The sequence below is a fragment of the Triticum aestivum genome, chromosome 2D, assembly GCF_018294505.1.
Source record: "Triticum aestivum cultivar Chinese Spring chromosome 2D, IWGSC CS RefSeq v2.1, whole genome shotgun sequence".
NCBI lineage: Eukaryota > Viridiplantae > Streptophyta > Magnoliopsida > Poales > Poaceae > Triticum > Triticum aestivum.
This window is the reverse complement of record NC_057799.1, coordinates 571922911-571940025: the sequence shown is the minus strand read 5'-3', so window position 1 is coordinate 571940025 and position 17115 is coordinate 571922911. Positions and strand designations below refer to the sequence as shown.

The 17115-nt window shown below is 47.4% G+C and overlaps 2 protein-coding genes across 3 annotated transcripts; one reads left to right on the top strand and one right to left on the bottom strand.

The window, feature by feature from the left end:
- The first annotated feature begins 9915 nt into the window (after positions 1-9915).
- LOC123054589 (cold-responsive protein kinase 1) lies at positions 9916-13008 on the top strand. Of its 2 annotated transcripts, none has more exons than XM_044478389.1 (7): positions 9916-10321; positions 11112-11194; positions 11291-11411; positions 11490-11700; positions 11794-12031; positions 12117-12267; positions 12421-13008. In XM_044478389.1, exons 4-7 carry the CDS (start codon positions 11493-11495, stop codon positions 12775-12777), a joined length of 954 nt encoding a protein of 317 aa, XP_044334324.1. In that variant the 5' UTR covers positions 9916-10321; positions 11112-11194; positions 11291-11411; positions 11490-11492; the 3' UTR covers positions 12778-13008. The 2 variants fall into 2 exon arrangements, with proteins under 2 accessions (XP_044334324.1, XP_044334323.1); XM_044478388.1 differs by having other exon boundaries at positions 9918-10321; positions 11291-11397.
- Positions 13009-14368: 1360 nt separating this feature from the next.
- On the bottom strand, positions 14369-16042 carry LOC123054588 (F-box/kelch-repeat protein At5g60570; the record flags this gene model as incomplete). The annotated part of the gene is given in 1 exon segment (XM_044478387.1): positions 14369-16042. A coding segment is annotated over 1 exon segment (1344 nt). The 3' UTR covers positions 14369-14634.
- Positions 16043-17115: the final 1073 nt, after the last annotated feature.

Sequence of the window (17115 nt, the reverse complement as noted above, 5' to 3'; positions counted from 1 at the left end):
GCCTCATGGGCCTTAGTCGGAGAAGAGGAGGGGCGGCCAGGGCAGCCGCGCGCCCCCTCCCCCTCTAGTCCGAATTGGACAAGGAGGGGGGCGGCGCCCCCCTTTTTCCTTCTCCTCCTTTCTCCCTTCCTTCCCTTCTCCTACTCCAACAAGGAAAGGAGGAGTCCTACTCCCGGTGGGAGTAGGACTCCCCCCTTGGCGCGCCCTCCTTGGCCGGCCGCCTCTCTCCCCTTGCTCCTTTATATACGGGGGCAGGGGGCACCTCTAGACACAACAATTGATCATTGATCTTTTAGCCGTGTGCGGTGCCCCCCTCCACCATAATCCACCTCGGTCATATCGTAGCGGTGCTTAGGCGAAGCCCTGCTTCGGTAGCATCATCATCACCGTCATCACGCCATCGTGCTGATGGAACTCTCCCTCGAAGCTCTGCTGGATCGGAGTTCGTGGGACGTCATCGAGTTGAACGTGTGCTGAACTCGGAGGTGCCGTGCGTTCGGTACTTGGATCGGTCGGATCGTGAAGACATACGACTACATCAACCGCGTTGTTCTAACGGTTCCGCCTTCGGTCTACGAGGGTACGTGGACAACACTATCCCCTCTCGTTGCTATGCATCAACATGATCTTGCGTGTGCGTAGGAATTTTTTTGAAATTACTACGTTCCCCAACGATGGCATCCGGGCCAAGTTTATGCGTAGATGTCATATGCACGAGTAGAACACAAGTGAGTTGTGGGCGATACAACTCATATTGCTTACCAGCATGTCATACTTTGGTTCGGCGGTATTGTTGGATGAAGCGGCCCGGACCGACATTACGCGTACGCTTACGCGAGACTGGTTCTACCGACGTGCTTTGCACATAGGTGGCTGGCGGGTGTCAGTTTCTCCAACTTTAGTTGAACCAAGTGTGGCTACGCCCGGTCCTTGATAAGGTTAAAACAGCACTAACTTGACGAACTATCGTTGTGGTTTTGACGCGTAGGTAAGAACGGTTCTTGCTCAGCCCGTAGCAGCCACGTAAAACTTGCAACAACAAAGTAGAGGACGTCTAACTTGTTTTTGCAGGGCATGTTGTGATGTGATATGGTCAAGACATGATGCAATATTTTATTGTATGAGATGATCATGTTTTGTAACAGAGTTATCGGCAACTGGCAGGAGCCATATGGTTGTCGCTTTATTGTATGCAATGCAATCGTCCTGTAATTGCTTTACTTTATCACTAAGCGGTAGCGATAGTCGTAGAAGCAATAGTTGGCGAGACGACAACGATGTTACGATGGAGATCAAGGTGTCGCGCCGGTGACGATGGTGATCATGACGGTGCTTCGGAGATGGAGATCACAAGCACAAGATGATGATGGCCATATCATATCACTTATATTGATTGCATGTGATGTTTATCTTTTATGCATCTTATTTTGCTTAGATCGACGGTAGCATTATAAGATGATCTCTCACTAAATTTCAAGGTATAAGTGTTCTCCCTGAGTATGCACCGTTGCGAAAGTTCTTCGTGCTGAGACACCACGTGATGATCGGGTGTGATAAGCTCTACGTTCAAATACAACGGGTGCAAGACAGTTTTGCACACGCGGAATACTCAGGTTAAACTTGACGAGCCTAGCATATGCAGATATGGCCTCGGAACACTGAGACCGAAAGGTCGAGCGTGAATCATATAGTAGATATGATCAACCTAGTGATGTTCACCATTGAAAACTACTCCATCTCACGTGATGATCGGACATGGTTTAGTTGATTTGGATCACGTGATCACTTAGATGATTAGAGGGATGTCTATCTAAGTGGGAGTTCTTAAGTAATATGATTAATTGAACTTTAATTTATCATGAACTTAGTACCTGATAGTATTTTGCTTGTCTATGTTGTTGTAGATAGATGGCCCGTGCTGTTGTTCCGTTGAATTCTAATGCGTTCCTTGAGAAAGCAAAGTTGAAAGATGATGGTAGCAATTACACGGACTGGGTCCGTAACTTGAGGATTATCCTCATTGCTGCACAGAAGAATTACGTCCTGGAAGCACCGCTAGGTGCCAAACCTGCTGCAGGAGCTGAACCAGATGTTATGAACGTCTGGCAAAGCAAAGCTGATGACTACTCGATAGTTCAGTGTGCCATGCTTTACGGCTTAGAACCGGGACTTCAACGACGTTTTGAACGTCATGGAGCATATGAGATGTTCAAGGAGTTGAAGTTAATATTTCAAGCAAATGCCCGGATTGAGAGATATGAAGTCTCCAATAAGTTCTACAGCTGCAAGATGGAGGAGAATAGTTCTGTCAGTGAACATATACTGAAAATGTCTGGGTATAATAATCACTTGATTCAACTGGGAGTTAATCTTCCGGATGATAGTGTTATTGACAGAATTCTTCAATCACTGCCACCAAGCTACAAGAGCTTTGTGATGAACTATAATATGCAAGGGATGGATAAGACAATTCCCGAGCTCTTCGCGATGCTAAAGGCTGCTGAGGTAGAAATCAAGAAGGAGCATCAAGTGTTGATGGTCAACAAGACCACCAGTTTCAAAAAAAAGGCAAAGGGAAGAAGAAGGGGAACTTCAAGAAGAACGGCAAACAAGTTGTTGTTCAGGAGAAGAAACCCAAGTCTGGACCTAAGCCTGAGACTGAGTGCTTCTACGGCAAGCAAACTGGTCACTGGAAGCGGAAATGCCCTGAATATTTGGTGGATAAGAAGGATGGCAAAGTGAACAAGGGTATATTTGATATACAGGTTATTGATGTGTACCTTACTAGTGTTTATAGTAGCCCCTGGGTATTTGATACTTGTTCGGTTGCTAAAAATTAGTAACTCGAAACAGGAGTTACAGAATAAACAGAGACTAGTTGAGGGTGAAGTGACGATGTGTGTTGGAAGTGGTTCCAAGATTGATATGATCATCATCGCACACTCCCTATACTTTCGGGATTAGTGTTAAACCTAAATAAATATTATTTGGCGTTTGCGTTGAGCATGAATATGATTTGATCATGTTTATTGCGATACGGTTATTCATTTAAAGTCGGAGAATAATTGTTGTTCTGTTTACATGAATAAAACCTTCGATGGTCATACACCCAATGAAAATAGTTTGTTGGATCTCGATCGTAGTGATACACATATTCATAATATTGAAGCCAAAAGATGCAAAGTTAATAATGATAGTGCAACTTATTTGTGGCACTGCCGTTTAGGTCATATTGGTGTAAAGCGCGTGAAGAAAATCCATGCTGATGGGCTTTTGGAATCACTTCATTATGAATCAGTTGATGCTTGCGAACCATGCCTCATGGGCATGATGACTAAGATTCCGTTCTCTGGAACAATGGAGCGAGCAACAGACTTGTTGGAAATAATACATACTGATGTATGCAGTCCGATGAGTGTTGAGGCTCGCGGCGGGTATCATTATTTTCTGACCTTCACAGATGATTTGAGCAGATATGGGTATATCTACTTGATGAAACATAAGTCTGAAACACTTGAAAAGTTCAAAGATTTTCAGAGTGAAGTAGAGAATCATTGTAACAAGAAAATAAAGTTTCTACGATCTGATTGCAGAGGCAAATATTTGAGTTACGAGTTTGGCTTTCAATTAAAACAATGTGGAATAGTTTCACAAACTCATGCCACCTGGAACACCACAGTGTAATGGTGTGTCCGAACGTCGTAACCGTACTTTATTAGATATGGTGCGATCTTTGATGTCTCTTACTGATTTACCGCTATCATTTTGGGGTTATGCTTTAGAGACGGCTGCATTCACGTTAAATAGGGCACCATCTAAATCAGTTGAGACGACACCTTATGAACTATGGTTTGGCAAGAAACCAAAGTTGTCATTTCTTAAAGTTTGGGGTTGCGATGCTTATGTGAAAAAATTTCAACCTGATAAGCTCGAACCTAAATCGGAGAAATATGTCTTCATAGGATACCCAAAGGAGACTGTTGGGTACACCTTCTATCACAGATCCGAAGGCAAGACTTTTGTTGCTAAATTTGGATCCTTTCTAGAGAAGGAGTTTCTCTCGAAAGAAGTGAGTGGGAGGAAAGTAGAACTTGATGAGGTAATTGTACCTGCTCCCTTATTGGAAAGTAGTTCATCACAGAAACTGGTTCCTGTGACACCTACACCAATTAGTGAGGAAGCTAATGATGATGATCATGAAACTTCAGATCAAGTTACTACCAAACCTCGTAGGTCAACCAGAGTAAGATCTGCACCAGAGTGGTACGGTAATCCTGTTCTGGAGGTCATGTTACTAGACCATGACGAACCTACGAACTATGAGGAGGCGATGATGAGCCTAGATTCCGCAAAATGGCTTGAAGCCATGAAATATGAGATGGGATCCATGTATGAGAACAAAGTATGGACTTTGGTTGACTTGCCGATGATCGGCAAGCCATAGAGAATAAATGGATCTTCAAGAAGAAGACTGACGCTGACGGTAATGTTACTGTCTACAATGCTCGACTTGTTACGAAAGGTTTTCGACAAGTTCAAGGAGTTGACTACGATGAGACCTTCTCACCCGTAGCGATGCTTAAGTCCGTCCGAATCATGTTAGCAATTGCCGCATTTTATGATTATGAAATTTGGCAAATGGATGTAAAGACTGCATTCCTGAATGGATTTCTGGAAGAAGAGTTGTATATGATGCAACAGGAAGGTTTTATCGATCCAAAAGGTGCTAACAAAGTGTGCAAGCTCCAGCGATCCATTTATGGACTGGTGCAAGCCTCTCGGAGTTGGAATAAACATTTTGATAGTGTGATCAAAGCATATGGTTTTATACAGACTTTTGGAGAAGCCTGTATTTACAATAAAGTGAGTGGGAGCTCTGTAGCATTTCTAATATTATATGTGGATGACATATTGTTGATTGGAAATGATGTAGAATTTCTGGATAGCATAAAAGGATACTTGAATAAGAGTTTTTCAATGAAAGATCTCGGTGAAACTGCTTACATATTGGGCATCAAGATCTATAGAGATAGCTCAAGACGCTTAATTGGACTTTCACAAAGCACATACCTTGACAAAGTTTTGAAGAAGTTCAAAATGGATAAGGAAAATAAAGGGTTCTTGCCTGTGTTACAAGGTGTGAAGTTGAGTAAGACTCAATGCCCGACCACTGCAGAAGATAGGGAGAAAATGAAAGATGTTCCATATGCTTCAGCCATAGGCTCTATCATGTATGCAATGTTGTGTACCAGACCTGATGTGTGCCTTGCTATTAGTTTAGCAGGGAGGTACCAAAGTAATCCAGGAGTGGATCACTGGACAGCGGTCAAGAACATCCTGAAATACCTAAAAAGGACTAAGGATATGTTTCTCGTTTATGGAGGTGACAAAGAGCTCATCACAAGTGGTTACGTTGATGCAAGCTTTGACACTGATCCGGACGATTCTAAATCGCAAACCGGATACGTATTTATATTGAACGGTGGAGTTGTCAGTTGGAGCAGTTCTAAACAAAGCGTCGTGGCGGGATCTACGTGTGGAGCGGAGTACATTGCTGCTTCGGAAGCAGCGAATGAAAGAGTCTGGATGAAGGAGTTCATATCCGATCTAGGTGTCATACCTAGTGCATCGGGTCCAATGAAAATCTTTTGTGACAATACTGGTGCAATTGCCTTGGCAAAGGAATCCAGATTTCACAAGAGAACCAAGCACATCAAGAGACGCTTCAACGGATCTGAATGTTGCAGACCCGTTGACTAAGCCTCTTCCACGAGCAAAACATGATCAGCACCAAGGCTCCATGGGTGTTAGAATCATTACTGTGTAATCTAGATTATTGACTCTAGTGCAAGTGGGAGACTGAAGGAAATATGCCCTAGAGGCAATAATAAAGTTATTATTTATTTCCTTATATATCATGATAAATGTTTGTTATTCATGCTAGAATTGTATTAACCGGAAACATGATACATGTGTGAATACATAGACAAACAGAGTGTCACTAGTATGCCTCTACTTGACTAGCTCGTTAGTCAAAGATGGTTATGTTTCCTAGCCATAGACATGAGTTGTCATTTGATTAACGGGATCACATCATTAGGAGAATGATGTGATTGACTTGACCCATTCCGTTAGCTTAGCACTTGATCGTTTAGTATGTTGCTATTGCTTTCTTCATGACTTATACATGTTCCTATGACTATGAGATTATGCAACTCCCGTTTACTGGAGGAACACTTTGTGTGCTACCAAACGTCACAACGTAACTGGGTGATTATAAAGGTGCTCTACAGGTGTCTCCGAAGGTACTTGTTGAGTTGGCGTATTTCGAGATTAGGATTTGTCACTCTGATTGTCGGAGAGGTATCTCTGGGCCAGTCGTTAATACACATCACTACAAGCCTTGCAAGCATTCTAACTAATGAGTTAGTTGCGGAATGATGTATTACGGAACGAGTAAAGAGACTTGCCGGTAACGAGATTGAACTAGGTATTGAGATACCCACGATCGAACCTCGGGCAAATAACATACCGATGACAAAGGGAACAACGTATGTTGTTATGCGGTTTGACCGATAAAGATCTTCGTAGAATATGTGGGAACCAATATGAGCATCCAGGTTCCGCTATTGGTTATTGACCGGAGACGTGTCTCGGTCATGTCTACATAGTTCTCGAACCCATAGGGTCCGCACGCTTAAGTTCGGTGACGATCGGTATTATGAGTTTTTGTGTTTTGATGTACCGAAGGTAGTTCGGAGTCCCGGATATGATCACGGACATGACGAGGAGTCTCGAAATGGTCGAGACGTAAAGATCGATATATTGGACGACTATGTTTGGATACCGAAAAGGTTCCGGAAGGTTTCGGACATATACCGGAGTACCGGGGGGTTACCGGAACCCCCCGGGAGTTAATTGGGCCTCATGGGCCTTAGTGGGAGAAGAGGAGGGGCGGCCTGGGCAGCCGCGCGCCCCCTCCCCCTCTAGTCCGAATTGGACAAGGAGGGGGGGGCGGCGCCCCCCTTTTTCCTTCTCCTCCTTTCTCCCTTCCTTCCCTTGTCCTACTCCAACAAGGAAAGGAGGAGTCCTACTCCTGGTGGGAGTAGGACTCCCCCCTTGGCACGCCCTCCTTGGCCGTCCGCCTCTCCCCCCTTGCTCCTTTATATACGGGGGCAGGGGGCACCTCTAGACACAACAATTGATCATTGATCTTTTAGCCGTGTGCGGTGCCCCCCTCCACCATAATCCACCTCGGTCATATCGTAGCGGTGCTTAGGCGAAGCCCTGCGTCGGTAGCATCATCATTACCGTCATCATGCCGTTGTGCTGACGGAACTCTCCCTCGAAGCTCTGCTGGATCGGAGTTCGTGGGACATCATCGAGCTAAACGTGTGCTGAACTCGGAGGTGTCGTGCGTTCGGTACTTGGATCGGTCGGATCGTGAAGACGTACGACTACATCAACCGCGTTGTTCTAACGCTTGCATCACCATGATCTTGCATGTGCGTAGGATTTTTTTTGAAATTACTACGTTCCCCAAGACCTCCCGCGTTAGCCAAAACGCCGACACAAGCAGCGTTGGTTGCTCCTCCGCCATGGCGTCATTGAAGTCGGCATATCGTCCTTGCACACCTCCAGCAAGCTAGCTAGCCTGTAATCGTTGCGCACGACGGGCTTGCCAGCAGGACTCAAGGCCGGCCATCTCCTACTTATGCTTTGTCGAGAGGTTCTCCCACATCGCTCTAGAGTTGGCGGTCACGGCGAACGTGGTGCGAAGGGGGTCATGTCTGGCGAGGATGTAACGGTTAAATAGTGAGTGTCGGGAACATCAAGCGATGGGCCGTGTCAATGCAAGCGCCAGAGTGGATTCCTCGGCTGCCATGCCTGTTTAATGTTGGCTGGTGAACGGATGAGAGTTGGTTTGAATGCGGTACACAGCCGTCCAATCCCATTCAATCAAGCGTCTTCGGAATTGGAACGAGCGTGGAGACCCGGCAGTGCTCTTGGTCGGCGTGCCGATTCAATACCGGCTCCAATGAGAGGTTTGCGTCACTCTGGGCCAATATGAGTGTGGTGCTGGCGCTCTGGAGTAGCACTGGCGGGCTTGAATGCGCGGCAACCACTTTGCCATGAAGAGGGCATGGGCGTGTGAGAGGTTTTTGGGTGGGTCCAGGTTGTTGGTCGTGTATGATAGCAGTCGAGACGCTCGCAAAGCCTCCCCTGGTTTTGCATAAAGTGTGTGGGATTTCAGATATCCGAACTAGTCTGCGGACAATGAAATACCTAGTTAGATGGAAAATTGTGTCTGACAAGTACGTTCGGACGTATGCGGGAGTTCTGAGGGTCCATGTTGAAGATCGCCTAACGACATTTTCAATGTGGACCCTCACACCTCCCCATCCGTCTAGACCATGTGGTACATATGTGTTTTATCATTCAACACGGTACCGCATTCATCCGCGGAGCGGTCTAGATGTCCTTTTTCTAAACTGGGGCTTTGCGGGCATCAGACACGTACACGTCCTTTGTCACGTACAACCCGCTGAGCCAATGCACTCCCTTTTTTGCATGATAATACATGTCTCATTTATATCATAAGTATCATAGTACAAGCCATGTAGACACCAACCTAGTAAAACTGAACAAATAGCAGAACGCTAGCCTTTACACAAAGGAACATCAACCAAGAAGTAAAATTACAACAAGACCGAAGAAACCTCTAGGCTTGACACCAACGCCCGTCACCTGCCTGTATCACCACCACCGCACCCATCAAAGTAAAAAAATATGACGTATCACCTTCACACCCGAGCTCGATGCGGCTCCATCGTTGATTTGCAGCTTTGCGGAACTTCAAGGTGGCTCGCCAAAGGCAAAATCACTACCGTTGAACGAATCAGACCAGGGCAACACCCCGGACACGCCATTGAACTTCAGATCTGACACCCTCACATGACTAAGGATTCGGAGAGGAAACCATATATGTCATCCACGTACCACGAACCCAGCATACGATCCACCACCTTCCAGATGCCACCGATGCAGACCACAGTCTACATCCGCTCCCGGACTAGCTCGCAAACTCCGCGCCGGCGCCGGAGCAGACGGCGTCGCAACGGCAGAGCCTGAGGACACAAGTCCACCACAAGGATGCGACCACCACCGCACCATCTTTGCTTGAACAGACTGGATTCCAGACCCTTCCTCAATCATAGGACACATCGCCTCGTCAGAGTAGGATCTGAAGAAATTTTATCCAGCGCAGCCATCACCGCAGTCGAAGCCAAGACGATGAATATGCTAAAAACTAAAGTTGTTTTAGCCTAAAACTATCCACACGCCTGTATCCGGCGACCCTCCTTACCACCGCTCACCGGCCGAGGTCGTCAGCGCAGGGGAGCCGCCGAAGGACGGCGCTGGAAGGCTGGCTCTCCTTGCGGCGCGGCGCTAGGGTTCTAGTCGCCCTAGACGAAAGGAAAAGACGTCCGTGGATAAGATCCGCTCCCTACGACGCGCAGGTACAGTGCCCGACCGCCCGTACCGTAGGTCCGTGGCGTGGACGACATGTTTTCGCCGTCGCCGTGCGTGCTCAAGTCTCGGCTACAGCACACAGTACCCCGATCCCATCGCCTCACAGAAACGCGCCACATCGGCGGCAGGGCGAGGGCGAGGGACCCACCCTCCGGCGAAGTGGACGTGGGGGCAACGCCAACGGGCGCCGCTGAGTGCTGACCGGGAGGGAGGGAGCCGGTCGCGGCTGCTTCCGCGTTGCTCCCCACGAGGCCCAGCCGAACGCGCACGCGGGAAAAAACCGTCGCGCCCCTCCCTCCAACCCAACGATATTTTAAGCAACTCGATCCACACCTCCTCTCTCGTTCTTCCTGGTCGCAACCGCCAAACTCACAAAGCAAAAGGAGACACGAATAAACAAACTGCCCATTTTTTCCGGCTAAAATACAACGAGGGCAGGAGACTTGAACGCACGCAGAGGCTGGGGGTGGGGTGAGGTGAGGTGAGCGGCAGCAGCAGGAGTAGGAAGAAGAGGAACGGGAGGGAGGAGAAAGTCAAAGCCTCGTGCCGTGGTGCTCCCGAGATCCTTCTCACCGCCTTCTTCCTCTTCATATCCTTCTCCGCCTACTCCTCCCCCTCCACCCTCCCCCTCCTCTGCTCTTAACCGCCGCCTTGTACGCCACCGCCTCCTCTCGCCTTGCCTCGTCCTCACCCACTGCTCGGCGCCGTCGTCGTTGTTTATCACCGGGAGGGAGCCAGGCTCGATCGATCAATCCTCCTCGGCGCCGCTATCTATCTTATCTGCAAGGTGATTCTTGCGCTCTCGCGCTGTCTTCTTCCTTCCAGCTCCGGACTCTGTTTCTTTTGGGGTTTGATGGGTTTGGTTCGGTGGATTGGCCGTCTTTGAGACGCCGTCTTAGATCGGGATTCATCTCATGGCCGTCTTTGCTTCTTTCTTAGATCTTTAGGGGAGAACGGGGACAAGTTTTCATGGCTCTTGAGTCCAAATCCAACTTATTTTGGGTGCAATTCGCCATATATAACAATCAATTTCCTTTGCTCTGTGTCCAAATCCAGCTTCATTTCCGAATGGGTTGGCTGATTAGGATATATTTCTGATCTTCAACGGGGATTAGCTGGTCCAGCGGTTGTGTTAGGTGCCTGTTTCTTTCAAAGAGATAGGGCCAAGTTTACTTGCGACCATCAAGAGGAATGTTTCATTTCTTTAAAATGATCAGCAAATGGGAGGGATGGCTTCTCTACTAAACTAAAGCCTTGGTCTGCTTCAAATTTTCCGTATTATCTTGCCCGTGCCATACGGGATAATCATAACCTAGTGGCTAGGTAGTTAAACAAAACGGTAGTTCAGCTTCAGCTTTCTCTTATAGAATTTGGATTCCAATAATTAAAAGCAAAACTGTTGTTCAATTTGTCTTTTAAAATTTGTGTCTTGCTGTTCACACCAATAATTGATACTTGGGTCAGCGATCACTAAGTTAGTGTGTTGCTTATAGGCCTCTGTTTTGGATTCATCTATTGTTGCATTGCAGGTATGTAGTAATTCATATCTGACAGCCTGCTACATATATTTCTTGCAGAAATTCCTTCTAGTTTGTTGTCAACATGGATTGCTGCTTTATGTTCGGACGGAGATCTCAACATGCTGTTGAAGGCGATGAGGGTAAGCATCTTTTGCACATATTTGCCTGGTCCCTTCCATGCTCAAACAATTCTCCGTTCTTATACCCTTTCTTCTCTTGTTGTTTCTTTGTATCAGGTGAACATAGTGTGAGGGTCTTTTCTTACAACGAGTTGAGAAAGGCAACTCAAGACTTCAGTGGGGCAAACAAGATTGGAGAGGGTGGTTTTGGTTCCGTATTCAGGGTAATTACGCACAGGTTACTGACCACTTCGTCAATGCCTAAAGGTCAACATTATCAAACACCTTTTGCTAACATTTCATTTTGCTTCACCAGGGAATGCTCAAAGACGGCACACTAATCGCAGTGAAGGTTCTGTCAGCCACTTCAAGGCAAGGCGTCCGAGAGTTCTTGACTGAACTTACAGCAATTTCAGACATCAAGCATGAAAACCTCGTCACGCTTGTCGGCTGCTGTGCTGAAGGGTCCCATAGGATCCTCGTTTACAATTATCTTGAGAAAAACAGCCTTTCACAGACATTGCTAGGTACTAACACTTTGTCCTACCGAGCATTTCTGCTGTTCGTCGATTCCTTCAATGCTTGTCGTATTTACAGATGTTCTGCATGTGCTATTGCAGGGTCTGGCTACAGCAGCATCCAGTTCAACTGGAGGGCTCGTGTCAAAATTGCCGTGGGAGTTGCCCGTGGACTTGCATTTCTTCATGAGGAAATCCGTCCTCACATTATCCACCGCGACATAAAAGCGAGCAACATTCTTCTCGACAAGGACCTGACCCCGAAAATTTCTGATTTTGGATTGGCGAGGCTTCTTCCTGCCAATGCAACTCATGTTAGCACCCGGGTGGCAGGCACATTGTAAGCATAACCCATCCCCTGATTTGACAAACTTCTTTCACATATTGTACTTTCTGTTCTGACTAGTAATTGCACTTCCTTTCAGAGGATACTTGGCTCCAGAATATGCTATCCGAGGTCAAGTGACTAAGAAGTCTGACATCTATAGTTATGGGGTTCTTCTCTTGGAAATTGTCAGTGGCAGATGTAACACCAACACAAGATTGCCTTGTGAAGATCAATTCCTCCTTGAGAAGGTAAGCTCTCCTTATTTGCAAATAGCGTTTATTGACAACCTGAATACAAAATGGTGTCAGTTGCATACCGAAGCAACTATACCATAAGTTCACTGAGCAAACGTTCAAAGAATAATGCTGAATTTGACAAATTCTGCTGCACCTTTTCTACAGACATGGGCATTCTACGAGCAAGAGCGTCTAGAAGAGATCATAGATGCCGACATAGACGAAGACCAGGAGATCGAGGAGGCATGCCGGTTCCTGAAGATCGGCCTGCTGTGCACACAGGACGCAATGGCACGCCGTCCCCACATGCCCACCGTCGTGAGGATGCTCACGGGAAGCAAGAGCATCTCCATGGAGAAGATCACCAGGCCAGCCATGATCACCGACTTTGCGGAGCTCAAGGTCAGCACCAAGCCGCACGGAGCGAACCAGGCACGGTCCAACACATCGAGATCCTTCTCCACCACGGAGATATCGGAGCCCTTCTCGTCGTCGGAGAATCACACACAGACATCTGTATGAGGAGCTGGACAGGAAATTAGCGCCGTTCGATTTGTACATTGTCGTGGTGATAGATATGCCTGCAATTTTTGGAGGATATATTGCTTTGTTTTTTGTTTTTTTTCCTTTTTTGATTCCACGAGGAAGGGTTGGGTTAATGGGGCAACCTGTCGTTTGCTTGTTGTGTAGTACGATGTGAATATCTGGAGATGGAGATGATCAAGATAGGCTCTTGCAAGATAGTACGATTCACATCTCTTGCTTTGTATGCTTCACATCTCTGAACCACTACTGTGTCGGCCTGCTGGTCTGGATGGATCTCTAAAGGCCAGGCATGATCTCGAGGAGGCATGGTGTGTTCTGAACAATTTGGAATGGACAAAGCCTCCACCAAATTCATCTCCCAAAACGCTATCTTCAATCTCATCCAGAAACGGGCTGCGGTTCTGAGCCACGCCTGACGAAACACCCACGCCACGCCGCTGTCGGCATCAAAGAGAACTGACTCCGTGCAAATCACGCGCGATTACAGGGATACGGTCAAGCAGCTCCACGTCTCGCTCGGCGCCTCGGCAGACGGCGACGGGCTGAGCGTGTGCAGCCGAGAAAGAAGTGGAGAACGGATCAAAATTTCCAGAAATCACCATGTCAACCTGCCGTAAGTCGTAGCCGGCGAAATCGTCGTGGCGTGAACATGTCAAACCATATGCCCTGCTGGTCTGTTGAACGGCTCCCGTAGTCAACTCGTTAAAGTGAGAGACAGCGAGCGATCGAACGGATTGCATCGTCAACTCAGAGAGACAGCGAGCGATCCAACCAATGCACAAGTCAGTGATTCTCACACACATCCACACCAGCCGTACGCCGGACACTGCGCCGGTGAAACGCCCTGCGAAACCACGGGCGAAGTAAAACCCGGTTGACAAAACCGAGCCGAAGAAGAATCATCAAAAGCGAGGCAGAAAAATTCAAAAAAAGCGAGGCAGAAAAGGCCCCCGGGTCAAACTGTTTCGCTGACAAATGAAACCCTGCCGCGTCGCGCAACCGGAGGTACGCCAAGTACGCGAGGAAGCTGGGGAAATTGTACTCCCTCCTCCTTCTACCGCATATTTTCCCCAGGATTCTCTTCTCACCTCAGAAAGTGATCATCGAGATGCGGCGGCAGACAGACAGCCTTTTGCCGCCACCACCACCTGCATCTGTCAATCTGTACCGCCAAATGTCTGAGAGGGAATTGGCGGGTACGGTACAGGGAAAACAGCAGCAGCAAGGCAAGTTGGAGCAGGGGCGGCAGGGCACAACAGTGCGAGCATCTGGCGATTACAATTATTTGGTCCCGTCCCGTCCCCTTTTCTCTAATTGATTTGGTCCCTTCCCTTCCCTTCCCTTGAGCCTGCGTACCACCGACACTTTGCATGGACAAGCAAAGTGCAAAATGTTTACTGCTCGACTCTGAACATTTGATACATACATACACACACACACACACACACTCTTTAGTACGAAGAACAGAATCTACTGATCTATACGTATGGGACAGAGACATTATATGCAACCGAAAGGTGCGATTCGACTCGGCCCAGCAGAATAACAAGTGTTCACTCAGCAAGGATGACGAACAAAGAATACTGCGTGCAAAAAAAAACAAGATCAAGGACTTTTGAATGAAGAGTGTTAAAAGAGAAGTTCCAGGTAAACTGAACTGAATGCTCTCTATGCTCTCGACCCGACATTTTAATCGACAGCTCCGCGAAAAGGGGGTGTCATTTCTGAATTACAAGTCATTATAACAAGTGGCAGCAGCTAAAATGGCAGCAACGAATCGGTGGGTTTTGCTAAACAAGTGGCGGCATGTACTGAAACCAAGGTGCTGCTAACTCAGCACCCCATTATTGCACAGTTGTAGACGAAGACGCCGGCGCGCTCCTTCACCGACAGCACCTCCCAGTCGGAGGCGGCGCCGTTCCCATCTTCGGGGCACCAGGAATGCAGCAGTATCACCTCGCCGCGAGCTCCTCTGTGGCCGCCGATGACCAGCAGTCTATCGCCGCATCCTTTGAAAGCCAGGCCCCAGCCGTTGGAAGAGTCCGCTCTCACAGGCAAGGGCTTCACTATGTTCCATGTGTTGCTTGCCTTGTCGTACTTCTTCACCACGTTTGTGGACTGGTCAGCCGCGTAGAGCTGGTTATTTACAACGGCGACGAGCGGAGGCGACTGGGAGGCGCTGGTTCCTCCGGGGTACATATCATGGATTCTTCTCCATGTCCTGGTGTCGAGATCGAATTCCTCTCCACAAGTCAGAGAATGCCTCTCACTTGTCACACCCCCGATGACATAGAACTTGCCATCCATGAAGAAACCTGAGGAGAGTCTCCTGGGCAAGTTCATGTCTGGCAAGGTCTCCCACTGGCCAGCCTCTGAATTGTACAGCTCCACAGATCTCAGCACCTGCCCATTCCTATCACACCCACCAGCAACAATGGCAATCTCACCAGAACTTCCTGAGGCAAACAGACAGCGAGGAAAATTCATCGGAGTGCAGCGAGACCAATGCCGTGTCAGTAAATTGTACATCCAAATAGCAAGGCCTGTATATTCTCGGCCAAAGACAAGCAGCTGTGTCCCAACAGCAAGTGACTCCTTGTCTGCACAGGAGAAGCAGTCATCACATGGCATTCTTGGGAGCCTCATCCATCGGTTTCGCGACGGATCGAATGCTTCCCAGGGCATAGCGCTACACGCCAGATACACCCAATGCTCAACAATGCCATATTTCCTCCGCAGCTTGTACAGATATCCACCGTTAACCAACGTATTGAATTTCTTGTTCAGACAAGAGAGTGAGGGATAGTCTGATCTGCTTGTCCAGGCAAGGCAGTCTTGAGCCAGATCATCATGAAGGCCTGGAAGGAAACAATCATTTGATCCATTGGAACTGGAATCACCTCCTGATTGGCTCTTGACAACAGCATTCTGCTTCTCCACTTCCAGTTCATTACTGCCCAAATCTGAACCATGACAGCAGGGAACAAGTTGCCCATTCACAGCAGAGCTTTTCCTTGGCTCCCTCGGGAAGTACTCATTCCTGACCAAGAGAAAGTAAGCCAAGGCGTACTTCTGCCAGGAATTATCCTGCTGACCTAACAGCCTGAAGAGGTGCAGAACCAGAGAACCAGGAACAGCAACAAGGCTCTTGGAGTTGCAGTCTTGAAAATCTTCCATTGTTTTCTCTGACTTATCACCGCAGACCCAAGGACACAAAAGTTCAGAGGTTCAAAGGCTGCCCCTGGAAAATATATTGAGATGAAGATCAAAACAAGCACAAGGTCATTTGAAACGTTTCACAAATATTCTCGATCAAAAAGAAAACTTGCAGACAATGTACATACTTTCACCATAGCAATCGGTACAGAGTTCAACATCAGATTCATACAGGAACGTTCACTCTTGTTGCTCACTATTTGCACAGGAAACATTTACATTATTTACTTCAATGGGAAATCATTTTATTTCAACTTACAGTATCCAGAAACAAGCAAGGAACTAAACATCAGCAGCAAAAAGGTGAGAAACTGCATCAATCAACAAGACAATGGCTGTATGATTTGTTCTTCAGGAACTTGGACAGCCAATCGACCAAAAAAGCTCCACAATAAAGAAAGCCCATGACAATTAGTTACTATTTGCTTCAATAAATGAATACCGTAAACATTGTACTAACATCCTTTAATGCACGAAGACAAAGGCCACGGAATATCAAATCTCAACAAGCTGCACAACAAAATCGTCGTAGCATACAACCTGGTAGCACATTAGACCTACCACCCGTCAGTTCTAGATCCAAAATTAACCGTCCGGTTTTGTAACAGATTCACATGGAACCCGCAAACTGATTCTTAGCTTCGCCGAAAGAACATGAAGAAAAGAGTAAAACTAGAAAATAATCCCAGATTTACAGGATAAACCCGGCTAAAACACCTTCCTATGACCACCGCAAATCAATCGATGCGCCAGTAAAACGGAGCACACGTCCGGTGGCCGCTCGAGCCATGGAAACGATGTAGAAACCACGCATTCTGTCGCTCGGAGCCGTCTCACATCACTAACAGGAAAGGTGACAAAGACATTTCCCCAACCAATTCGCCAGCCACTGTCACCGTCAGACAAAACGGAATTTAAGTTGCTTGGGTACAATGTCACTCATCACTCGACGAGTCGTGGCTTCAGTTGGTGAAGTCACCCACCCCAAAAGGAAGAAGAAAAAAAAAAAGCAGATCACTCCGCCCACCTTCCTTCACAGCGCAAACAGAGGACGGGAAGACGGGAGAGACAGGGCGGGGGAAGTCCTCACCTGAGGGA

Bases quoted from the DNA above. Each gene is read 5' to 3' on its own strand.
- LOC123054589 (XM_044478388.1), top strand. From the start codon at position 11,137: ATGGATTGCTGCTTTATGTTCGGACGGAGATCTCAACATGCTGTTGAA. The intron at 11,398-11,489 runs GTAATTACGCAC...TTGCTTCACCAG, and splicing joins GTTTTGGTTCCGTATTCAGG to GGAATGCTCAAAGACGGCAC. The intron at 12,032-12,116 runs GTAAGCATAACC...ACTTCCTTTCAG, and splicing joins ACCCGGGTGGCAGGCACATT to AGGATACTTGGCTCCAGAAT.